The sequence below is a fragment of the Danio rerio genome, chromosome 7 (genome assembly GCF_049306965.1).
Source record: "Danio rerio strain Tuebingen ecotype United States chromosome 7, GRCz12tu, whole genome shotgun sequence".
Classification (NCBI taxonomy): domain Eukaryota; kingdom Metazoa; phylum Chordata; class Actinopteri; order Cypriniformes; family Danionidae; genus Danio; species Danio rerio.
The window spans coordinates 14,775,001-14,801,672 of NC_133182.1; the positions used below are offsets into that span (position 1 = coordinate 14,775,001).

General features: G+C 34.5%; 1 protein-coding gene across 3 annotated transcripts in view; it reads left to right on the forward strand.

The window, feature by feature from the left end:
• The window catches only part of ntrk3b (neurotrophic tyrosine kinase, receptor, type 3b), a 296,182-nt gene that overhangs the window by 140,611 nt on the left and 128,899 nt on the right, over positions 1-26,672 (forward strand). Inside the window, exons 5-11 of one of the 3 annotated variants that reach the window (XM_002662753.8) lie at positions 466-620; positions 2,572-2,714; positions 2,800-2,941; positions 13,316-13,621; positions 16,141-16,155; positions 18,697-18,743; positions 18,864-18,966. In XM_002662753.8, coding sequence (XP_002662799.4) covers positions 466-620; positions 2,572-2,714; positions 2,800-2,941; positions 13,316-13,621; positions 16,141-16,155; positions 18,697-18,743; positions 18,864-18,966 — 911 coding nt within the window. Of the gene's footprint in view, positions 1-465; positions 621-2,571; positions 2,715-2,799; positions 2,942-13,315; positions 13,637-16,140; positions 16,156-18,696; positions 18,744-18,863; positions 18,967-26,672 lie in introns of all 3 variants that reach the window. The other 2 variants (XM_073908114.1, XM_017356972.4) reach the window with 2 other exon arrangements.

Sequence of the window (26,672 nt, forward strand, 5' to 3'; positions counted from 1 at the left end):
TTTTGCAGAAATATGTATTAATAACAATAAAAAGGCTTTCAGAGAATAACGACATGTTTCTACATGTACGTTTACTAATCTGTAACTGTTTTAGTAACTGAATCTCGAGTGTCGCTTCTGGGAATGGGATTTGTGTGCTTTGTGCACTTGCCAGTTTTACAGCTTTGAAATGTAAATAGCCGTGCTTGTATGTAATGCATCATGTATGCGCCATGAATATATCGGTGTGCATTGCATGTTGTGAAATGTTAAAGACAACCCAGTCAGTTAGCAAATACTTTTTTTTTTTAAAGACACCCCATAGAGCAGCCTGCGATTTTGGATCAGAGTCCGGTCACTATTTAATACGATTACTATGTGAACCCACTGCAGGCTGGGTTTCATTGATTTTTTATGCTCATCTGCATGAAGATGGCAGTGTAGGGGGATTGCATAATAACCGTTGGCTGTGTGTTGTTGACACAGGAGGCTGGAGGGGGTTGTCTTTGACTGCGGCTGTAAGATTCGATGGATTCAGCTGTGGCGGCTGCGAGGTGAAGCCGGTCTGCACACCCAGCAACTCTACTGCAAAGACGGCGCATCCAAGATTAGCCTGAGATCAATGAGCATCGCACACTGTGGTAAGACATGCATCTTCTGACATAATACAGCTGTAGGCCAAGCTCACGCTACATATTGTTATGCGAGGTTAAAATATTTGTATTATGCAATGATTGTTTCACATTACGGTGCAGTATTAGGGAAGATTAAGTTAGTTGTCCTACACTTTTAATGAAGGAAATGGTGCAATGATTTGTCATTGTACTGAATAGAAAAACTTTTTTACATGCAAAATCGAGATCACATGCATTCAAATGTAATATTTAATCATGAATTATTACAATAAGCATTTTTTTATGCATTTAAATAAAATGAAATGATGCAGGGAAAAAGTATTGAAGCCATGAAGAAAGGGAGGTGTAGAAAGGCAGTGAAAGCCCAGACAGCAGCTGAAATCAGTAATTCTTCAGCGACCCCCTGCACTTCGTCATTGTACATGAATATTAGCTGCTTCAGTCCAACATCTACATTATTAGGAAGATGCAGATGAAATCCTGTCCAGTCAAATCGCACATAGAAAGTAAATCGCCTCATAATAAACTACCTCAAGACATTATAATTGCAGCAGTTTGTTTGGAAGCATTAAAAGTGTTCAAGACGACGTCTAAAATCATCACACGCAATGACCCAGCGACTGTTTATATGCCTGTCACTGAGGAGAAGATGACAGATGTTTACTGTATGAAGGTCTTAAATGCCCAGCAGGCACAAGATGTCAACATGACATCAGATTGATGTTGTTCTCTAACGTCACGGGGGCGTTGCATCTTGTTTGGCAATGAAAATTGGGTTGACGTCAGAACCCAACATCAGGCCGACATCAATGTCCAACCTAAAATCAATGAAATATCAACATCTAACGGTGTTACAGCTTGACGATGTGTGGACGTTACCACTAAGACGTCTATCAGATGCTGGATTTTAGTTGCCATATCTGATGAATGAATGTCAGTGTTTGATGTTGGTTCAAGATGTTGGCTCAACGTTGGATTTTGGTCACTTTCTAAAATCAACAACCTAAAATCAAGCAAACATCAACATCATTAAACGTCGTAATTGGACATTAAAATAACGTTGTCCTCAGATGCTGGCTAGATGTTGAATTTTGGTCACCTGACGTCACAACCTAAATCTTATAAATATTACCTAAATATGCCTTCTGCACATTAACTAAATGCACTAAAGCAGTGGTAGGGAACCTATGGCTCTTAAGCCACATGTGGCTCTTTGACCAAAAATACGTGGCTCTCCAGCTGTCTTCCTTCAATATTGTTTACCATTTAAAAAAACTATAACCATTACTGAAAATAAGTTTCCTATTAAAAATACAATTACAATCCTATTTTAAATTGTAATTTTATACCTGTAATGTCATCTGCTTTGCAAGCATCATGCACCTCTTTCTTTAATTCTACACCAATTGTATTGAGCAGCTGATGACATGATGCACTAAAGTAAACATTTCAAGCACATCGCTTTGATCGTAGCCTTTAGAGAACAGCCAATGCTGATCACATTAGTGTTATCGTACGCATCAAGTGATTACAATCTATTCATTTTTTTCTTTCATTACTCAGTGACGTACCACAGTTTGGGAAACACTGCTCTAGAGTACTTTTAAAAGGTCAACTATTTACTCATACTTTTAGTTATATTTACAACAGATATACACTACTTTCACTATATTTTTAGGCAAGTAATGGTACTTTTACCTAAGTATGATTTTTCAGTACTCTTTCCACCGCTAAGTAAAAATAAAAAGTTGTCAGAAAAATAAATAGTGGAGAAAAGTATACCAGAAAAATCTACTTAACTACAGTAACAAAGTATCTGTACTTCATTACTTCCCATCTCTGCTTATATAAATACTGATAATAAAAAAAAAAACTAATGACACTAATAACTTGTGACTTCAAAATAAATGAATTACACTGGATAATTCTGTTCGCAATCATGTTTGCTGTGATCTAGATCTGCAAGATATCAGTGTTGCTCACAGTAACCTGACAGTGCTGGAGGGAGGAAACGTGACACTTAGCTGTAACGGCTCGGGTTCTCCGGTACCTGAAGTGGACTGGGCTGTGAAGGGCCTTCACTCCATCAACACACACCAGGTGAACACCATACATCCCACATCCCAATCGATTAACCTTATTTGCATTCGAACCGTGCCATAATGCGTCTTTGTCTGCCCTCCAGTCGACTGTCTACTTGCCCAACACTCACTCCATCAACCTGACGCTGGTTAACGTGAGCAGAGACGACAATGGATTTGTTCTGACCTGCATCTCGGAGAATGTGGTCGGGATGAACAACGTGTCCCTTCAGCTGTCTGTGCTCTGTACGTATATTTAGCATGTTTACAGATTTCTCCATATCTCTTAATGTTGCATGTAGTGAGATGTGTCAGATTATGTGGTTTGAAGAGGAAAGAAATGCTCGTTCTTTTAGCGATCAAGATACCATGGCTCATTTTTCAATCCAAATATGTACCCTGTACTACATTTTCTTGCCATTTTGTTTTCACAAATCAACCAGAGAGCGCAGTGAACAGTTTTGACAATCTCACATACATTATTGGGCACATTTTCTCATTTGTGCTATTTTTCGTAAATTTGCTGTAAACATTTCTGCACATGTTACGTCCTTCTAGTCCACATCCATGAGAGAAGCTAGTCAGTTTGTCGTCATGCATAAAATATCAGCTTAATAATGACTGACCCACCAGCCCCTTCCCTAAACCCAACCCATAGTGTTTTCAAACGCAATCTACAAGAAAAAAGCCATCGTGGCCAGTGCTTCTGTGGTCTCACACTGCTATTTTGGGTTTTGTTTATATTGGTTTCTGGATCTGTCCTCAGCCAGCTACTAAACCAAAGTAGCACAAACCAGTCACACCAGAAAACCTGTTCATATGGAGGTAAGCAGTCAGCGGTACCGCACAGTAATGTTAGTTGTACAGATAAAATGCAGCCATGTGTACCCATGAACACATACTGTATTTCTCAGTTCTCAGAAATGTACCCCTGGGCCCATACTGCTAATGTGATGCCATTTTGCACCAATGTGTTGCCACAGAGCACCTTAAACTCATTGCATGTTTTTATTTAAACATTTTTTAAAGAGTTTTATAATATATTATAGTGATCAATTATGTTATGCCACAATCTATTAAATTAATTCGTAAATTAGAGGAAAACTATAAATAGCTACATCAGTAAAAGTTTACAGTAACAGTAGCTTGTTGCATATTCACGTTAGCATTCAAACTGTATAAACTATTTTTACTATATTAAATTCGGCAATAACTGGAAGCTCCGACCGTTTTTTTTTTTTCCGTATTGTGATTCAGTTCCTAGAGAAACAATATAATAAATGAGAAAACAGTGTGCAAAGTTTGTTTGTATTTTTTGTTACCGTGAGCTTATTGGATGTAGTAAGGTAGGCATTTCATTCAAAAGATCAAGAAATGGGTTTGAGGAGAGTTATTACAACCTACAGACACCTCCTGCTCACAATTTTTACTTGTTGTCAAAGTTTACATCATATTACTTTGATATCTACAGTTAAAGTCAGATTTATTAGCCCCCTTAATTATTAGACCCTCTTGAAATTAGTTGATTAATGAACTTTACTTAAAATGGCAAAATACTTCTGTAAAAAAAAAAAATTTGAGCTATTTTCTGTAAAATTATTATTTTTTTTTTTACATTGTGGCTTATTGACCTTATTCTACAAAGTGCGCTCGTTTTTGCGACTGTTTTAGAACTTCCGATACAGCTGCCTATGGGAGAAATAATTGGGAATAATAAACGGTAGAAAATGATCAAACTAGGATTGAGCGATGTCGACCAGTTTGGCATCGTATGATGTCTAATGTGAAACATTGCGATGGACAATGGCATCGTCGTTATAGGTGGGGTTTTAATTATTAATTATTTGTAGTCTACAAATGAATCTTTGTAGCCTACCGTTTTAATTACCTGACCCGTATGGTCTTTGTTTTACCCATAAACAAATCATAAATAAATAAAGATAAGTTGCACACAAATTACCACCTGTCAATCACTTTTTCCGCGGGAGGGCGGTCAGTAAAGAGGTTTTTACAAAAAGTACAAGTGTAAAAGTGAAAGACTGAAGCAGTGTACTGACGCTGTGACACATTACCTGATAGATTCAAAAAACCGAAGAGTCGTTGGATAGAGACAAGATTAATTTAATATCACGTTTAACAACTATAGTGAGACGCGATCCAGTGGTACATCCTTGATAAACTCTCCGACATGCACTGCTCTCTCAAGCTCAGACGAGCACATGACAGTGTGTGTGTGTGTGGTCAAGTGATGTGCGTTTTCAGTGGACGGAGGGCTGTTTAGAAATGCTAGGTAAAACACAATGTGGATGTGGATCATTTCCTTTCTAAAATGGCATTTTAAAACTAAGACATATTAGTGTAAACGGAGCCTAAGTGTGTATTTATCGCGAGCGGGTTTGCGAGAGCAGGGCAGAGGTTCAGGGATGCCGGCTCAGCATCGTGTTGTCTATTGGACAATGGCATCGTCTATCGGCTCAACCCTAGATCAAACTACTTGCCCTACAAACAAGTGTTTGCATGACAATACATGTAAAATAGAATAATATAAGAAGAAAATATTCGTTTGCAACATCAAGCATAACAAGCTGTTTTAAACCTCTAAAAATGAATGGAAGTGAATGAGAGCTGAAGTCTCAAGCCAAAAAGATTCAAATGGCTGCGCCCTCTCGTACATATAAGAGAATAAGGTGAATAAAATGATTCAAAATTACTCTAAATAATTACTGGTCTAGTCAATTTTATCAGACCACTTTGTAAATCTCTATATTAAACACATAATAAAACTGCACAATTAATTCATGTTGCAAACTTTAACGCACATAACACCATCCTCCCTTATGAAAAAATATGGACACATTTAAAAATAAAGCAAGGTACTAAATGAATTGATAAACCAATTAACAGCTCTGAACCTGTAAGCCTTAGTGTTAATTTAATCAGAGGCCGCGTGTGCGTTTGGGGAGTGTGTGAGGTTGTGATACATACATAAAAATAGACCACCTTCCCTGCGCTGTGTTAAACTGGGTTAAACAGGTATATGATGAGAACGAACTGCAGGCTGAACTGAATCTGCAACAACTTTTCGGTGTTTTAATAAGAACGGAAGATCTTTCTCTCATTTTTTAAGACGCTGATATGATCTGACACGCAGGCATCATTATGTTCATTAAACAGCACATGGTTTTAAGACAGCGAGTAGATGAAAAAGCAGTACATTTGATCAGTCTGCTGACTAATGACTTTGACGTTAAATTGAAATGACAGCAGCAAGATTTGCTGGCTCTAAGTAGAAAAATTGTCAAGTTTGGATTTGATAACCAAGTACAGGGTCTTGTCTTCATTAAAGAAGAATAATGAAAGATTCCTGATGGTTATAATCCTTTTATATGAAGAACTGTCATATATTTAGCTTTTTATTCTGTTAATATATCTGTACTGATAGTATAGAAAATATTTGAAACGTAATATGTGACCTTAGACCACAATTTAAGTTACTTAAGGGCCAAATTTGGGATCTGAGGTTTATGCATAACTTGAAAGTTGACTAAGCTTTGGAAATCTGAGAGTTCAAAAGAAAAAGGCCACACTTTATTGATGGTCCGTTTGTTGAATTTAAGTTAAATTGCATCTATATGCCAACTAATTCTCATTAGATTAAAAAAACTGTCTGTTGAAGGAGCAGTATCAACAAATATTAAGCAGTCAGTCTACTAATACTCAAATGGATCATCAAAATAAAGCGTTACCAAAATATTGAGATAAGTTGACTATGTGTTTGTGCATGCTGTGTGTGTGTGCGTAAAAATGGTATTTATATATTATTACTTAAGAAAATGTTACGAATCTAAAATGAAAATAAATGAATGTATACACAATACATTACACACATCCATATACAGTGCCCAGCATAATAGAGTACAGCTCATTTAAAAAATGATCATTTGTATCCACTTCTCAGTGAATATAGGCAATGTATTTTGGTGCATTTAAACAAAACAGATATATTTCGTAAAATAATATTTAAGTCACCAAATATATTTAGAAATTGAAATATAATACTACTAAATTCAAGCAAAATATTGGAAAATTACAACCTACAAAATTTAAACAATTTTTTATTTTATTTTTTGTTTCTCTTGATTTTTCCTCTTTTTTTATTTGTATTTAATATTTTTCTTTAACATATACAGTTGAAGTCAGCATTTTTAGCCCCCCTGAATTATTAGCGCCCCTGTTTATTCCCCCCCCCCCCCCCCTCTTTCTGTTTAATGGAGGGAAGATTGTTCAGCACATTTCTAAGCATAATAGTTTTAAAAACCTATTTCTAATAACTGATTTATTTTATCTTTGCCATGATTACAGTGAATAATATTTTACTTGATATTTTTCAAGACACTTCTATAAAGCTTAAATTGACATTTAAAGGCTTAACTATGTTAATAAGGTAAACTAGGTAGGTTAGAGTAATTAGGCAAGTTATTGTATAACGATGGTTTGTTCTGTAGATTATCGAAAAAAATTAGCTTAAAGGGGCTAATCATTTTGACCTTAAAATATTTTTATAAAATTAAAAACTGCTTTTATTCTAGCCGAAATAAAACAAATAAGACTTTCTCCAGAAGAAAAAATATTATCAGACATACTGTCAAAATTTCCCTGCTCTGTTAAAAATCATTTGGGAAATATTTAAAAAAGAAGAAAAAAAATCGAAAGGGGGCTAATAATTCTGACTTCAACTCTACATTTTGGTATACTTGTTTTTGGACCATTATTGTAAGTTATTTTGTTAGATTAGCTCCAGATTTGGCCTCATTATTGACTAATCTTATGTATATGCACAAATATAATATTGTATAGCTTTCTATTAAAATATGAATTTAAAAGAGATTTGTGAGGGGTGTACTTATATATGCTGAGCACTGTACATGCATGCATACATGCTGACTTACAGTGTCCTCCACACTTATTGGCACCCCTGTTTAAGATGTGTTAAAAGCAGTCAAATAAATTCATTTTTTTATTGCAAAAGCATATATTAACTTAATTTAATAATAATTTTAAAAATCCAGAACTATATATATATATATATATATATATATATATATATATATATATATATATATATATATATATATATATATATATATATATATATATATTTTTTTTTTTTTTTTTTTTTTTTTTTTTTTTGTGATTTTTCTTTTTTAAATATTTCCTAAATTATGTTTAAGAGAGCAAGGAAATATTCACAGTATGTCTAATAATATTTTTTGTTTTGAAGAAAGTCTTATTTGTTTTATTCCGGCTAAAATTTAAAGCAGTTTTTATTTTTTTAAAACCATTTTAAGGACAAAATTATTAGCCCCTTTAAGCGATATACTATTTTGATAGACTACAGAACAAACCATCGTCATACAATGATTTGCCTAATTACCTTAACCTGCCTAGTTAACCTAATTAACCTAGTTAAGCCTTTAAATGTTACATAAGCTGTATAGAAGTGTCTTGAAAAATATCTAGTCAAATAGTATTTACTGCCATCATGGCAAAGATAAAATAAATTGGTTATTAGAAATTAGTGGTTAAACTATATTATGTTTAGTAATGTGTTGAGAAAATCTTCTCTCCGTTAAACAGAAGATGGGGGAAAAATAAACAAAAACTTCCAGTTTCCTTGCGATATAAATATGATGCGTCACCGAGGCTTTTCCTCTCATCATCTTTTCAACATGGCAAAGATATGAGAAAACACCACTGAAGGAAAGCAGATGTGTGTCAACTTTTATAAGTCAGGGAATGGCTACAAAAAAATAGCCACTTAGTGAATGTCATTGAGTGGCCCAGCCAGAGCCCAGACCTAAATCCTATTGAACATTTCTGAAGAGATCTGAAAATGGCTGTACACTGTTGCTTCCCATCCAACCTGATAGAGCTTGAGAGGTACTGCAAAGAGGAATAGGCAAAAATTCCCAAAGACAGGTGTGCCAAGCTTGTGGCATCATATTTAAAAAGACTTGAGGCTGTAATTGCTGCCAAAGTAATTGCATCAACAAAGTATTGAGCAAAGAATAAATAAATAAGTGTACAATATCAGTACAGACATATATGATTTTCGTGTTTCTTTTTTTAATAAAGTCAAGACCCTGTACTTAGCTAAATGAAAAAGGTTGATACTGGACAATCATTTCTAAAGATGTGATTTGAGATGCACAATAATTGAATACAGCATCTAAATAAATAAATAAATAAATAAATAAACAAACAAACAGATAAATATATAATAAATAAATAAATAAATAAATAAATAAATAAATAAATAAATAAATAAATAAATAAATAAATAAATAAATAAATAAATAAGAATAAATAAATAAATAAACAAAACAAGCTAAAAAATAAATGATTAAATAATTAAGTAAGTATTTATGTATGCAATATCAGTCCAGACATATTCGATTTTAGAATAAGAAACAAAATGTTACCAGAATAAATAGCTAAATATATTACAGTTTCTTATATAAAATGATTATAACCATCAGGAATCTTTCAATATTCTTCTTTAATAAAGACAAGACCCTCTACTTGGCTATTAGAATAAGGTTGGTACTGGACAATCAGTTCTAAAGATGGGATTTGAGATGCACCATTATTGGATACAGCCTCAAAAACTAATAAATAAATAAATAAATAAACAGATAAATATATAATAAATAAATGAATAAATAAACAAACAAACAGATAAATATATAATAAATAAATGAATAAGAATAAATAAATAAACAAATAAACAGATAAATAATAAATAAATAAATAAATAAATAAATAAATAAATAAATAAATAAATAAATAAATAAATAAGAAATAAGAATAAATAAATAAGTTCGAAGTACGTAAGTATGTATGTATGTATGTATGTATGTATGTATGTATGTATGTATGTATGTATGTATGTATGCAATATCAGTCCAGACATATCCGATTTTAGAATAAGACACAGAAAATTACTTGAATAAATAGCTAAATATCTTACAGTTCCTTTTATAAAAGGATTATAACCATCAGGAATCTTTCATTATTCTTCTTTAATAAAGACAAGACCCTCTACTTGGCTATACAAATATGGTCGAAACTGGACAATCAGTTGTAAAGATGTGATTTGAGATGCAATTGGATACAGCCTCCAAATAGTTAGTCTCTGCTCCACTCAACCATATTAATAATGCCAACAAAAAAGGGCTCCGTTTGGGAATTCAGCATTCTGCTCACAAAAGCACAGGAATACGAGATGCACATATGTGATGTGCTCTCCTCATTTCTCCTGGTGGGATTGCAGCAGGACTCTCTAAATGACAGGCCGAGAGCAAGGGTGCTGCTGCATGCATGCTGAGTCTAAAACACATGTCATCTGTTTAGACGAGGCGCTCGACAGGAGGGATCCATCTCTCGTCTGGTCTCATCAGTCAGCCCAGCGCAAATCACTGCGGCTGGCAATAATGATGCTCCTCATTTGAATGACAAACCAGTGCGCAGTGTCGGACCAGACTTTTTTTTTTCTTTTTTGTGCTCTTTAGAATGGTGGACCATAATATATGGTCTGTGACAGCAAGATTACGAGCTGTCCCTCTGTCAATTTATGTGCTGTCTGTTTTTCATTGAAGAGCCAAATTGGGGACATATAAGTGTGCATTAGCATAATCATAGGCTTGAAACAATAGTTTAAATGTCCTGGCTTATACTTAACCTGAAATGTTTTTTCAATAGACATTTTAATTGAAGGAGTAGAGATTTTACTCACTGTTGTTGCTGTCATCGTAATGTTGTTTATCTTTTCATTTCTGTAAAAGGAAAAACAAAATGGCATAAGACGTTAAGCAGGATTTCTCTATATGACTTTGACTGTATGCAGTGTTACTATTACAGTCGCTAATGTTAAAAATATATTCAGGCACACTGGTGCAACTGACCAAATCGGAGCTCAATAAAGATGATGAGATTAAAAATCTACATTGCCCAAATAAAAATAAGTGTACTTTATGTTGCTTTGTAACTACAGATGGTATAGATCATGAAAAACCCAAATGTGTGCACTGTTCATGCATTTTTTATTCGTTTTTTTTAATAGATTCACAGGCAAGCGAGGGTTTTGCTATCTGACTGGAATATGTGATCCCACAGTATGGTTACTTGCTACTGCCTGATGACCCCTTTGTACTCCTAAATATAACTATTGTATATGTTTATTTAGCAGCAAAAATAAGTATTGTCAGCTGTATCTGCCTACTTTAATTAAACTTTGAGAATTCAATTGGGTTAAGGTCAGGGGATTGAGCTGCCCACTCCATCCCCTCGAACCTTTTTTTCCCCCTAAAACAAAGTTGTTGCCTGGTAAACAGTACAGGCCCAAAATCACAGAATGAGAAAAGTTAAATTCATCAACCATAATAGCTGCGTCCCAAATGGCACACTATACACTATGCACTCATGCACTATGTACTTATGCACTTACACACTCAACAGGATAGTATATGTATGTAGTGTCGTCCCAAATGGCACACTAATGTGTTTTTACTAAGCGGAAATTCAAACCGTTTCCCTGATGACGTTTGACGGTTGCCAAATCAGTGAAATAAACGACCGAATTATCAGATAATACCTGCCGTGAGTATTGCCGCATTCACCATCAGGAGGCGCTATAATCACTCTTGTAGGAGAATTTTGCTTTCACCATCCAAAATAAATAAAGTTATCCAACATGTGCATCAGATAGCTCCGCCCCTTCCGCTACGTGAGAAAACCTGCGGTCGTTGAGTGCGTGAAGTGTCCATCATTACACACTTCACTTTAGCGGCTGAATGAGTGCATCATCCGGGTAATTAAAGTGCACTTATTATTTTTAGAGTTTTCAGTGTGAACACACTACTTACACTACTTATACTACAAAATGGCGTAGAATAGTGCATAAGTATGCGATTTGGGACGCAGCTACAGAGTCTTTGGTCACTAAAATCTTGTTTCGGTTACAACTAATGAACACCAAATGCACAAGATAGCAGAACACACAAAAAAATGTTTACTTCATAACAGACTTTATGCCTTGCTTGTAAAATGATTTCCTTTTCCTGATAGCAAATGATGAAGTGTTATTTTTTGCTTTAGCTTCTAATTTGAAATAAAAAAAAATCTATTTAAATTGAAAAAGTAATGATATATAATGGATTTTGACATTTTTTTTGTTAGTATGTTTACATTACACAGTTATTTTGAGGGCAAAAATTTAATTCTCTGCACTCCTACAAAATAATTTTAAGGAATTATAAAATAACTGAAACTACTGAAAACAGAAACTACCCTTGTAAAAGCCTTGTCACCTTGTAAACGGAACATAGGCCCAAAATCACCATATAGAAAGACTTAACTTATTTATCAACCATAATGAGTCTTTGGTCACTACAATATTACATTGGTCACAATTAGCGAACACCAAAGTCACAAGGTAGCAGAACATCGAAAATTGAGTCTATTTCATAGCAGACTTGATACCTTGTCTGTAAAATTCTTTCCTTTGCCTAATAGCAAACGATCACACATTGCTGTAACTCACCCAAGTGTCCTTTTTCCTTTCTAGCTTCTCATTTGAAGTAAAGAAATGTAATGTTGTAATGGATTTCCTTCTCTGGCTTGTACGTATGCATTACCTGATTATTTTAAGGGCAAAACTATAATTCTCTGTACTCATAAATATGAATAAGTAATTTATAAAGTAACTAGTATTATGAACTGAAACTCTCTACTTTATTTAATCAATTAGTTTTCAATTGGGTTAAGATCAGGGGATTGAGCTGGCCACTCTATTACCTCAATCCTTTTTTCCCCTTAAAAACCCAAGATGTTGCCTGGTAAATGGCAATACTTCACTCTCCTTCCAAGCATAACACTTTTGTCAATGTTGGATTAGTTAAATCCATCAACCATAATCAGTCTTTGGTCACTACAATATTATATTGGTCGCAATTATTGAATACCTAATGCACAAGATGGCAAATCACCAAAAGAATAGTTTATTTTTGACTGATGCCTTGTTTGTAAAATTATTTCCTTTGCCTGATACAAATGATAAAGTGTCATTTTTTATTTAAACAATGAGGTTTCATTTAGGTTAAATAGTCCATGGATGAAAAATGATACTAAAACATTTATTCAATAACTAGTACTGTAAACTGAATATGCCTACTTTTTTCCAATTGGGTTAAGGTTAGGAAATTGAGCTGTCCACTCCATTACCTTGATCCCTTTTTCCCCCTAAACCCAGGTTGTTGCCTAGTAAACGGTACATAGGTCCAAAATCACAGTATAAAAAGTTCAATTCATGAGGTCTTGGGTCCCTACAGTATTATTACTCCAAAATGCACAAGTCGGCAGAATGCCAAAAAGTGTCTATTTCATAACAGACTTGATGCCTTGTTTGTAAAATTCTTTCCTTTGTCTGATAGCAAATGTTCCATGGGTGAAAATGCTGTGTGTTTCACTGATTAACACTGCTGCCAAGCATTCTGTCCTGTATCTGCTATACACAAAAGCCACTGTGTCTTTGTGAACTCAATTTTTCTCTCCTCATTTCAGTTCCTCCAGTAATCCTGAAGCTGGACGAGCCGGAGCGCCGCCATCACACCTGTATCGAGTTCACGGTGAGAGGTTTTCCTCATCCCACACTGCACTGGTTCTACAAGGGCCGCGAGATCCTGCAGAGTGAATATATCCGCATGGAGATGGACTACTACAAGGATTACTTAGAAGGCTGCTTGACTTTTGAGAACCCAACGCATTATGACAATGGAAATTACACGCTAGTGGCCACTAACTCTCTTGGATCGGTTAGCAAAACTGTCTTTGGCCATTTTCTTGATCCACCATTCATGGAGGATGACGGTAGGTCTGCATACTGTATTGTTTGTAATAAGGTATGATTGTATTCTTTATTAATTTGGATACAGTTCAGATGCCTTCTGAAATTTTCATACAGAATAAGCATTTTTTCCTCAGGCTACTGTGTGTAGGTTCAGTAATTTCACCATCATGGTAAGAATAGGTTCTTTTCATTGCCTTTAAAGTTAAATAACAGAACATAAACATAGAAAGCTGAGAAAAAAAATACTCATTTTAGAAGACATTTCAAATGGTACTTATCTGAACTGTCTGCCTACAGTAAAGGAACATTTTCAAATTTAAAGTCCCTGTGAAATAAAAATAACGTTTTTTTTAGATGTTAGTATCAGTATGTCAGTCTTATCTATAAGCTAGAGCGTTCAAAATCAGTGACAAAATTTGCATTAAGAAAATATAAACATTCCAAGCTTCTGCCTAAATGGATCAACAACTTTTATGACATCAGCTCATACTTCAATTTCTCATCAAATATTCTGACCAATCAAATGCTCCTCCATATCTGACATGACCCGCCTCCTTCAAGATGCTATTGCTGTATGCGCTTGAGCTCAAACACTCAGGGCCCTATCATACACCCGGCGCAATAAGGCACAAGATGTGTTTGGCACGATTTGTTGCTATTTTCAGAACAGCGCAACCCTAATTTGCACGTTTTGCACCATGTTGTTTGAATATCAAATCAGTTTGCTCCACTTTGTGGACTCATGAGTGTGCTGGTCCTAACAGAGGTGTGTTTAGGCACATTGTTGACGCATTGCTATTTTGAAAAACTGAAATAGACAGCGTCACTGACCATCTAAAAGCAGGTCTAAATTCCAGTACAGAGTGTGTTAGTTATGCATCTTTGTGGGTTTAAACGCTTACACATTGCTTAATACACACAGGATGTACAGCAATACACAAATATCTTTAAATATGAAAACAAATTAAAAGATTAAAATACAATACAAAAATGAATGTTTTCTACTTAAATATTAAAACCACTACCTCCATGCTTGATCTCGGGTGTCTTTTTCAGTTTATTAATGACAATTTGCATTTCATTCATTCATTGTCTTGTCGGCTTAGTCCCTTTATTATTCCGGGGTCGCCACAGCGGAATGAACCGCCAACCTATCCAGCAAGTTTTTACGCAGCGGATGCCCTTCCAGCCGCAACCCATCTCTGGGAAAGACAATTTGTATTTGTTTAATGTTATTAGTATTAATAGTGTTATTTATTAAATGCATATTTATATTTGTTTGAATAAAAACTAGTTTAGATTTGTCCACCGGTCGGATTTTGGAGACCTATACATTACCACATGGGGCATAAGAATAGGATGTGTATTTGGATATAACTCTGGAAATTAGAACATAATTTAGAAATAGTTTTGAAGCAAATCTTCGCACTTAACAAACTAAATTAAATATGTAGGATAATGGATGTCTTCAGTGGAGTGCATATAACACTGTTTCCTTATCCACAAGTAAAGGAGTAAAGAGTAAAAGTAAAGAGAAAGTAAAGAGGCTGAATGGAGAAGGCTTGTTCCTTACTCTCGTGGTGCAGATGGTCTGTTTAACTGTTTACTCATTAGTGAGGCATTCAGTTTTAACACTTACAAAGTCTGCCATGTAAATAGCAAATGCGCCATGGAGAGACTCTGATTGGTTTAATGCAGGTTATGCTCAAAACACACCCACAACTCATTAAAAGAACACGCACAACCCTGTTAGACAATGCACCAGGGCGCAGAACGTATTTTTCCGTACTTAAAATAGCAATAGTGAATTCGGACATGCCCTTAATGCTTTTGCGCCATAGGCTTTAGACTTTGTGCTTAGTTCGTTAAAATAGGGCCCTCAATGTTAAACCCAAACTTCACAGTTTTTTTTTAAGGAGGAGCTACTCTACGTCACTGTCTTCAAGTTTCAGCTCAAATTACGTCACACAATGAACAAAAATGCACATTTCAAAGCACTTCACGGGACCTTTAAATGAATAAATAAATAAAAATCTCTATATTTAAAAATACATATATTGATCAGCCTGATCTCACGAGGATACGCAAGTGTTTTACGTTTTGCCAGTTTATCGCCTAATTCTTACGGATTTGTACGAGTTCAATTGTATGAAAATGTATGGTTTTAAAAAGGAGGCGTGGCACCTAACCCAGCCCTAACCCCAACCATCATTGAGTGATGAGCAAATCATAATAAATAGTACGAACTAGATCATACGAATTCATACGAATTAGCCACTAAATCAAAAAGTTACAAATTGCCGTGAGATTGCGTTGATATTGATATATAAATATTACAAATATAACAACTCATATCAGAGAATTATTCACACATAAAGATATTGCATATATATACATTTTTAATCTTTATACATTTAAAAATACATATATAAACATAAATATTTTTATTAGCACTGTGCATTTGCAATGTTTTTCTTTTTTATTTCTCGATTTTTAATCGTTTGCTTCTCTCATTTCTCCTCTTATGCTGATCTTTAAGGAATAATGGAGTACAGTAAGTGAATCTTCTTTTTAACATAAATAAATAAAAAGTACAGAAAAAAACTTGTCCTTGTTAAAATCTAAACCAATATTTTACTTAAAATACACCAAAAAACAAGATCGTAAATACAACATTCAAGGATGTGATTAAACAATTCCCTTTTCAAAGCAGCTTCACATATAATAATAGCTCCAAAAACGTAAAACTTGGTAAACAAAAATAAGCAACATAGTAACCTTGTACCATATAATACTTGAAAATCTTCCTTATACTGTCCAGCAATGCTAAAAGAGAACACCATTAATGCTAGTTCACGGAGAAATCCTGCAGATGAGCTTCAGCACATATAAAAGCTCTGTGCGCCGCGAAGCAAAATTGTTTTTGGGTTTGTGATGCTGCAGTATGTGAGCCCTGCAGCACCTCTGCCATTATGACTCAATTAAACGCCAATTCCTCTCTGACACCTGTGAACAAGCCACACGGGTTTGCACAAAACCCTTCACAAATACTGCGCCTTACAGATAGTGTCATATATAGACTTAAACTGGAAATAGATTTGTCTAGTAATGAAAAGATATGATTCAATATACAACGCACAGGGGACCAGGACTAGTTTGCATGGTGGATTAAAGGGACAGTTCACCAAAAAATGAAAATTTACTTACTATTTACTCACTCTCAAGTAATTCCGAACTATTAAGAGTTTTTATATTCTTTTGATACATTAAAGAAGAATTTTTGGGAAAAGCTGAAAAGCTGTAAACATTGACTTCCATAATAAAAAGAAAATACTACAGAAGTTGATGGTTACAGGTTTTCATCATTCTTCAAAATATCTTAGGTGTTGAACAAAATAAAGAAACTAAAAAGATATAAAGGAAGATATTTTTGAGGAAAGCTAAAAAGCTGTAACCATTCACTTTTATAGTAGAAAAACAAATACTATAAAACTTATTGGTTACAGGGTTTCAGCATTCTTCAAAATATCTTCTTTAGTGTTCAACAGAATAAAGAAACTAAAGGGTATAAAAAGAAGATATTTTTGAGGAAAGCTGAAAAGCTGTAACCATTGACTTCTATAGTAAAAACAACTACTATAGAACTTAATGGTTACAGGTTTTCAGCATTCTTCAAAATATCTTCTTTGGTGTTCAACAAAATAAAAATAAAAAAATAAAAAGATATAAAATTGATATTTTGAGGAAAGCTGAAAATCTGTAACCATTCACTTATATAGTAGAAAAAGTAAATAGAAAAGTATACAAAAGGACCTTTTAATCATTTAATTCGATGAATTTGTCAGAAAGAAAATATTAATAACATAAAACAAATTAAAAGTAGTATAACTCCTTATTAGTGTAAATATTTTGCAGGCTAGAATAAGTATTTGCTTTATGTAAATATATCTGTTCATTCATAACTTGTATTTAGAATGCAATGTATATAAATTACTTTTGTTACATTTATTTAGATGCATTTGACAATAAGAAGATAATAATATTATAAAAAAAAATTAAAGTAGTATAACCCCTTATTGGTGTATATTTTTTTTCTATTTTGCAGACTAGAATATGTATTTCCTGTCTTTATATAAATATATATTTATTCATAACTCATATGTAGTATGCAAAGTACACAAAAGGGCTTTTTTTTTTACATTTAATTAAATGCATTTGTCAGCAATATATTAACTAAACAAGTTAAAAGTAGTATGACCATTATTAGCATATATTTGCAGGCTATAAGAAATATGTTTTTTGTGGAAATACATTTAATTGGATGCAAACAGCAAATTAGTAAATAGTCAGAAAATTGGTTCAGCTCTTTTCTACAGCAATGCAATTTTACATTATTTTAGGCTTATTTAAGTAAATTATTTACTTAACAATACTGCTCTGCATGCTGTAAGTCAGGGGTGTCCAAAGCCGGTCCTGGAAGGCCGGTGTCCTGCTGACTTTAGTTCCAACTTGTTTCAACACACCTGCCTGGAAGTTCCTGTATACCTTGTAAAAGCTTGATTAGCTTGTTCAGGTGTGTTTAATCAGGGTTGCAGCTAAACTCTCCAGGACACTGGCCCTTCGGGACCGAGTGTGGTCACCCCTGCTGTAAGTGAAAGCATCTTTTGGCCTCCTTAAAGCGATAGTTCACCAAAAAAACTAATATGTACAAAAATGTATGTGGTTTAAAAGCTGCATGAGTTTTTTTTTTTTAATATTTGAAACCCATTGACATCCATAATACACCGGGAAAAAAATATTCATTGGATTTACTAATTGTTTTAAGGTAAGTGGTTGCAAACAATTTGTATGGGCTGGATTTTAACAAACAAATCATGTTGAACATTACTAAATTGAATTTGTTTGTTTATATTCAGCCCATATAAATTGTTTGTAACCACTTACCCTAAAAAATACAATAAATAATTTTTTCCAGTGAAGGAAATGCTATGAAAGTCAATAGTTGCCTGTTTCCAAACATTCTTAAATTGTTAAATATTGAATATTATTATTATTTTTTCCTTTAATTGTACATTGTCTTTTCTTTTGCCCGTAGCTCCACCACCTGAGGATGAGGGGAAGAGACCTGAAGATTCATTTGGAGTAAGACATCCATTCTGTCTAAAAAAAAGGCTGACGTTTTCCTTTAATTTACAGAGTGTTTTTCAGCAGACGTACAGTAGCTGTGTCATTGACTGCTTTATTGCTTTTTTCTTGCTGTAGATGTCGATCGCTGTTGGTCTGGCTGGCTTCGGATGCGTCTTTCTCATTGTGATTTTCGTCCTCATCAACAAATACAGCAGACGCAACAAATTTGGAATAAAAGGTACGTGTAGAGCTTTTTTTTCCGAAGTCAACTTTTAAATCAAATATCTTGGGAAAATAAAATAGATATTTTGCTGGATGTGATTTTGATTAATCGGATTATGGTTTCTTTATATGGGGCGGCATGGTGGCTCATCGGTTAGCACTGTCGCCTCTAAAGCAAGAAGGTCACTGGTTCAAGTCCAGGCTGGGCCAGTTGGTATTGCTGTGTGGAGTTTGCTTGTTTGCTTGATATGTTTACCTCAAACACAGAACATTCAAACACTGCAATGCTTTTGCAGACTATGGATGTTAATGGTTACAGGTATCCAGTTTCCTTCTAAATGTCTTCTTTTGAGTTAAAGAGAAAAGTCAAACAGGTTTGGAACAAGTGAATGTTGAGAGAGTTTTAAGTTTTGGTGTAAACTCTTTAAGTCTTTTGAATATGTCAAACTGCTGTGATCAACCCATTGCAATGTTTTTTTTTCATTGAATATTAAATTACTGGAAGAGCTGCAGTTTATTTGGTATTATTATAGGTATATTTTATTTGTTTACTTTAATCCATTACTTTTTTATCCCTTTCATGCATGATTTATGAAAAACATTATCAGGATTTTATTGTTATTATTTTTATAACTTTAATTTGAAACTAAAATTGAAATCCATTTTCCTTTTTACAAAATGTTCTTTTATTTAAAAATTATTTAACTGTCGACATACGTGGACACCATGCAACAAAAGTGTAAAATGGGAAATAAAGAGGCAGTGGCGCAGTAGGTAGTGCTGTTGCCTCACAGTAAGAAGGTCGCTGGTTCGAACCTCGGCTTAGTCGGCGTGTCTGTGTGGAGTTTGCATGTTCTCCCTGCCATCGCGTGGGTTTCCTCCGGGTGCTCCGGTTTTCCCCATAGTCCAAGACATGCGGTACAGGTGAATTGGGTAAGCTAAATTGTCCGTAGTGTATGAGTGTGTATGTGGATAATTCCCAGAGATGGGTTGCGGCTGAAAGGGCATCCGCTGCGTTAAAACTTGCTGGATAAGTTGGCGGTTCATTCCGCTGTGGTGACCCCGAATTAATAAAGGGACTAAGCCGACAAAAAAAATGAATGAATGTTAATAATAATAATGCATTTTATTTAAAGGCGCCTTTCATGACACTCAAGGTCAACGTACAGGACAGCTAGAACAATCAATTGAAATAAAAATAGAAAACAATACAAACTTTTAAAATGCAGTCAGGTTAAAGTGAATAAGCTATTTTAAACAGATGTTTTGAGTTTGGATTTGAATTGAGAACGAGAGTCTAAATTACGGAGATCAGGAGGGATTGAATTCCAAAGCTGAGGAGCAGAGTGGTGGAAAAATCTACTCCACATGGTGACAAGGCGGACAGAGGGAACAGGGAGGTGAATGGAAGAAGAAGACCTGAGTGTTTGAGAAGGTGTGGCCATATGAACAAGATTAGCAAGGTATGAAGGAGCGAGATTGTGGATGGCTTTAAAAGTGAGTAGAAGTATTTTATAATTAATTCTGAAAAGAATGGGAAGCCAGTGAAGCTGTTGTAGAATTGGTATGATGTGACAGATAGAGGTTTTTTTGTGATAATGCGGGCTGCAGTGTTTTGTACCAGTTGTAATCTATGAAAAGTTTTTTAGGGAGGCCAAACAGAAGGGAGTTACAGTAATCTAAACGTGATGTGACTAAACTATGAGCAAGAATGGCAGCTGAATGAGGTGTGAGAGAAGGACGTAAACGATTTATATTTCGAAGGTGGAAATAGGCGGACCGGGTGACATTATTAAAATGTGCAGTGAATGAAAGGGTGCTGTCGAAGATGACCCCCAGACTCTTAACCTGAGGGGAGGGGGTAATGACAGAATCATCTGTAGGAATGGAAAAGCTATGTGATTTATTTAAAGTGGATCGTGTACCTATAAGGAGAAGTTCAGTTTTATTGTCATTTAATTTCTGGAAGTTTGAGGTGAACCAAGATTTGATGTCTGCAAAGCAATTAGTAAGGGCTGAAGGTGGGAGTTTGTGGTTGGGTTTGGTTGATAGGTAGAGCTGGGTGTCATCTGCGTAGCAATGAAAATGGATTTGGTCTTTGCAGAAAATATAACCAAATATAGCAGTTATTCTATTCATATCTGCTCATTTATTAAAAACTATAATAGTACAATATAATAACAATGAAACATATATTGTAAGAACAATAATAATAATAACAGTAGTTATATATATGTGCAGAAACGTTTGCAATATGGGTATGCCATTTTCTGGCACATGCTCATCACTGCTGTCACTGCCACTGTCCTCATTATTCTCAATTATTCTGTATTGACTTAGTGACCTATTCTTTCCCTGTTGAGAAGGCAAAATGCAAATTTGTTTCCATATGAATGTGTAAAATTGCCATTTACTGCTATAATATATAATTTTAAATGACTATTTATGTTGATACATTAGTTAAATGTCTGTTTAATTACAATATAAGACAATATTTAACATCTTTGAAAAAATAGATTTACTGTCAGGTTACAGAAAAAGGACTTTTATGCAGTCTGACTCCTCTGTTGCATGACGCCCACATACGGGGACAGTTGTTTTTTGGTGAATAAAAACTCAATTTTACCATAAATTTTATTTTACAAATTGCTTACATATTCATCATACTTTACTGTCCATACTAATATATTTTTTTTTACCTCAATTGACCTCCTTGAATGAAAGTTTTTCACAGGTATGTCTGAGGTATTTAGCACACGGCCATCACTGTCAGCCATCTTGGATTAATTACACAAGAGGTACTGCATTTGAATTGAAAAGTGTGTTCTATGCAGTATGAATGTAAGAAGCATTAATAGAATTCGGATGTACTACATCTGCCATTTTGTCATGGTCACGTGACCTACCTGCGTCAGTTGCATGGCTTCACTCCCATTCATGAATTCTCTTGTGGAGCATCATGGGCAGGGACGGAATCTGCAAACGTTTTTTTTTGCTATTTCTGCGGAGAATTTCGGTAAAAATCTGCGGATTTCTTCGGAATTATTTTGGGAGTATCCAGCGGAGTATCATAACAAAAACCTTAATATATTAAATAAAAAGTAATAAATTACTGAATAAAAACTGAATAAATTCAGATTTACACATTTACTCAAGTAAATAAACAGAATTATTAATGGGCTAAAAATCTGCAGAAATTTGCGGAATTCTGCGAAAAATCTGCGGAATTCTGCGCGCACAGATTCCATGTGGGCCTAACCATGGGATAGCGCAGCATGCATGGGATGCGCACTTCAGAATTTCGCCGGTAGTAGTAAGTCATCCAGGCACTTCTCGCATTCTGATTTTTATAATTCTATGAATTCGAACGCACTACTCGGCTCGCATACTGATTTTAGCATACTGTATAGTATGAAAGTATGTGGTTTCGGACGCAGCCCAAGAGAGTAGCCACTGTGACAATACTGCTGACAGTCTATTGACACTGCCCTCAAGTGTCATTTTACCCTGATTGATGAACCTTAAATTAATTTAAATTAACTGTCCACAAATGTGGACACCATGCATGAAAGGGTTAAAGTAACTTACCCAGCACTGAAAATAAGCATTGAAAAATGTGATTTTAAAAGCAGACCAACTTCTGATAAAAAAACGCATCTAAAAGTCAAAGGCTCCATTTTGATTTCATGTTGACTTTGAATATTTTATTCCCTGTGAGATAAAGCAATAATAAATAGGCAAGACGTGTTAATTCTTTTTAGCGTTTCTCCAAGCAGCACAATAGATTTGCTCAGTCTTTCAGTTGTCAATCATCTCGAGGGACTCAGTAACATAATAGGAGTTGTGGGCTTTGTTTTTTTTTTTTTTTTTTGGGCTATGTTTAGAGCATGCTTTTAAACAGTGGTCTGGCACATCATGAGTCAGATAGGGTTTGGTTTGTGCTGTGTGGGTTTGTGTGAATAGAATTTGAGTTGAATGCATCCTCCAGTCTCAGACCTTGGGGAGGCAGTTGGCGGAAATGCCTGCGAGCTTTTCTTTGGTTAGCCTGACTTCCTCTGCTAATATAATAGTTTTTATCACCGCCGAGCCAGTGTTTTCAGAGATATGCTTTTATTCAGTCCTACGTTTGTAGAACGGGTGGGCAGTTTCACCCAAAAAATGAGTAATTTTAGTTCGTGGTAACCATATATAATCACAGAGTTATTTTGGATGGAATTCCAGTGGAGCATGAGGTAATACCTATTTTTGGACAATGAACTGATTTAATACTCAACAAGTGGGAAGTGTGTTTGTTTTTCATTGACGGGTTTGTTATGATTAAAATGTTAACTGTTAGCACAAGAAAATTAGTTTTGGTTACAATTCTTTACATTTACATTTAGTAATTTAGCAAATGTTTTTGTCCAAAGCAACTTTCAATTGAGGAGGCATTCAGATATTTAACAGGAAGACGCAATACACACAAGAACTGCTAATTATACACTCAATAAATGTTTTTTTGCTGCCTGTTCAAACTGCTTATTTAAAATGAGCCAAAACAAAACTATTCTGGAGATAGTTTTTTTTTTTCTTAATTGTTCAGTATGTTCAATACGCTTAAATTTGTCACGTTAACTTAATCGATTTGTGTTAAGACAGCATGAATGAATTGTGTGGAACCCTTACTACAGGTGGTTTGTCAAGCCCACTCACCTACGGTTGAAGTCAGAATTATTAGCCCCCTGAATTATAAGCCCCCATCATTTTTTTCCCCAATTTCTGTTTAACAGAGAGATTTTTTTGCATCCCATTTCTCCATCATAATAGATTTAATAACTCATTTCTAATAACTGATTTGTTTTATCTTTGTCATGATGACAGTAAATAGTTTTTACTAAATATTTTTAAGACACTTCTATACATCGTAAAGTGAAACCTAAAGGCTTAACAAGGTTAATTAGGTTAACTAGGCAGGTTAGGGTAATAATGGCAAGCTATTGCATAACAATATTTTTTCTGTAGTCTATCGGGCTTAAAGGGGCTAACAATTTTGTCCTTAAAATGGTGTTTAAAAAATTAAAAACTGCTTTTATTCTAGCCGAAATACAACAAATCAGACTTTCCCCAGAAGAAAAAATATTATCAGACATACTGTGAAAATTTCCTTTCTCTGTTAAACAAAATTTGGGAAATATAAAAAAAAAAGAAAAAAAATCAAAGGGGGCTAATAATTCTGACTTTAACAGTACATAAAGTACACTTCATAATAATTTAATGTACAGCATTTATATTAAGTATTAGTGTTCATAATTCAACACAAAACAATTACTTGTGTTGCATAATTGGTATCTTCAGCTATCTGTAATGCTTTTCAATGCCATTTAAGGCCTTACATTTTGACTTTTAATGCTTTTTGAGGCCTGGCAGAAACCCTGATAACGCAAAGATTATTTTGCATTGATGCTAAATGTCAACAAACACTAAAAACTCACAGACCGCTAAAAAATTTGGAGGGAATTGCATCTTTTCAGAAACGTAACATGTAAATCACGCATGATTATTGCTTCATCGGCGTCTGTTGTGAATGGACCATTATTATAATTAAAAAAGGAAAATGCTATTTATAATAAATAATAATAATAATAATAATAATAATAATAATTTACAATAAATCAAGTTATTTTAATAAAAAATAATTTCTACAATTGTTTTAATGTACTTTAAATGGTTATTTAAATGACTAACGTGGAATTTCTGGTTTGTATTGTAACTTACAGTGTAACAAATCAAATTGTGCATTACTTATTATTAGTTGTATTATATGTGTTGATAAAGTGATAAAGCAAAATGCCCAATGTTTAAGTTAACGTTTTTAAACATTTATAATTAAACTCAAACTACCATAATTCCAACGATATCTCACGGCAATTCGTATCTTTAATTTGATTTTGATATCAATTTAATTATATTTGATTTAATTTTGATATAATTTAGTACAACATGCTTATCGCCCAATGACAGTTAAGTTTATGGGTGGGATTTGGTGCCACGCCTCCTTTTAAAAATTGTACGTTTTCCTATGAATAAACTTGTACGAATTCGCCACTAAACTGACAAAATGTAAATTAGTTACTTTCCTTGTGATATTTTTTTTTCTCATGGAATTTCAGGTATCCTTTCTCTACCCCATACGCCTTCATACAGACTTGCATCGCCCTCATTTCTTCAAATAACGACTGTGTGTCTAAGGCAATACGTCAAAGAGGAAACAAATGACAGAAAACGATCTTTTGTTTCCCATTCCAGACCTCATATCCATCTTCACATCCCAAAGATTGCTTTTCGAAACTAACACACACCCACTCGTCTCCGCGTAACTCTCTTGACCCGAGACTCCCTGCTCTTTTCTCATGTATGTTTCATAACAATAAAGCGCTGTCACTTTATTGTGACAGTCCAGCAAGAGACGGCGGATGCGAGCTCCGTTCACTCCGGCTTATTATGTCTCCTGATCATCAGCAAGGTTGAAGAGGCATAAAAGGATTGACACTCAAAGCGTGACGTCAATACCAGCCCCTTTCAGCACGCTGGCCTTCCCACAATACACCACTTGTACTGTTTTTCTCTTCAAATCAGCTGGAGGTCTTTGGCAGCCATTACCTCAGATTGAGCTGTATTGGATTTTTGCCTCGCTCAATCATTCTAGAGCCTTTTTTTTTTGCCACTGGAGTTTGATCACAGACTATTCTGGGGCAGTCGGTATAATCTGATTTTGTGTGTGTTTTTCTCGCTTTCAGTGTTTAGATCCTTAGATGGCTATTAAATCATCAAATCATAAAGGGTTATTGTGCAACACAATGTCTGATTGATTTTGCTTGCCTTTTCAAGGCACTTCTGCTATTGATCAAGCACTTTGGTGGTTGGTTATAATTGTTTGTTTGTAGACTGATAAAATTCAAAGCATACAGAAAAAATCTAGTGAGCATTCTTCATTTAAGACCATCAAGTTAAAACTTTAAACCTTTTTTGTACACTGAAATAAATGACTTTTCGGTTTAGTCAAATCTAATAAATTTACTTCATTTACATGTACATGCTTTGGGTCTTGGCATTTTTATTATCAGCATTAAAGGTGCAGTTTGTAAGTTTCACACCCAGTGGTTGAACTAGGTATCGCATGCCTGGATCAAAACAAACGCTAGAGCATGTTGCCAGATTGAGGACTCACAGGAGCGAGTCTGATGATCGAGCCTAAAGCCTGATTTAATTTGTTCTCTAAATAAAAGCAAATGGCACGCGATAGATGGAAAATTTACCATATTAAAAGGGGTTTATGTTCTAACCAACACCTCGAATTGATATACTAGAAACAGCTGTTTTTTTTGCAGCTGAACAACAGAATACTGACAATGATCACTTCAGGTACACCTCATCTGCTTTATTCGGTGTGAAATACTAACAATGTGAGTTTGAATGGCATTTCTTGTGACATTTATTGTCATACTACTAAAAGCAGCAGCAGTTCACCTCAGATGGTGAAATTAAAATAAAGCGTTTGAAATTGAACTTTAGAACTGAAATAATGCAAACAAACACATCTCAGTGCTTTAGCATCTACATTTAATGATGTTAAAGAGGTTTAATATATATTAATTGGATTATAAACCTAATCATTTTGTTTGTAGTGCAGTAAGTGCACTATTCTGTGCTTCTGAATTGCTGTATTTAAATTTCTGTCATGTT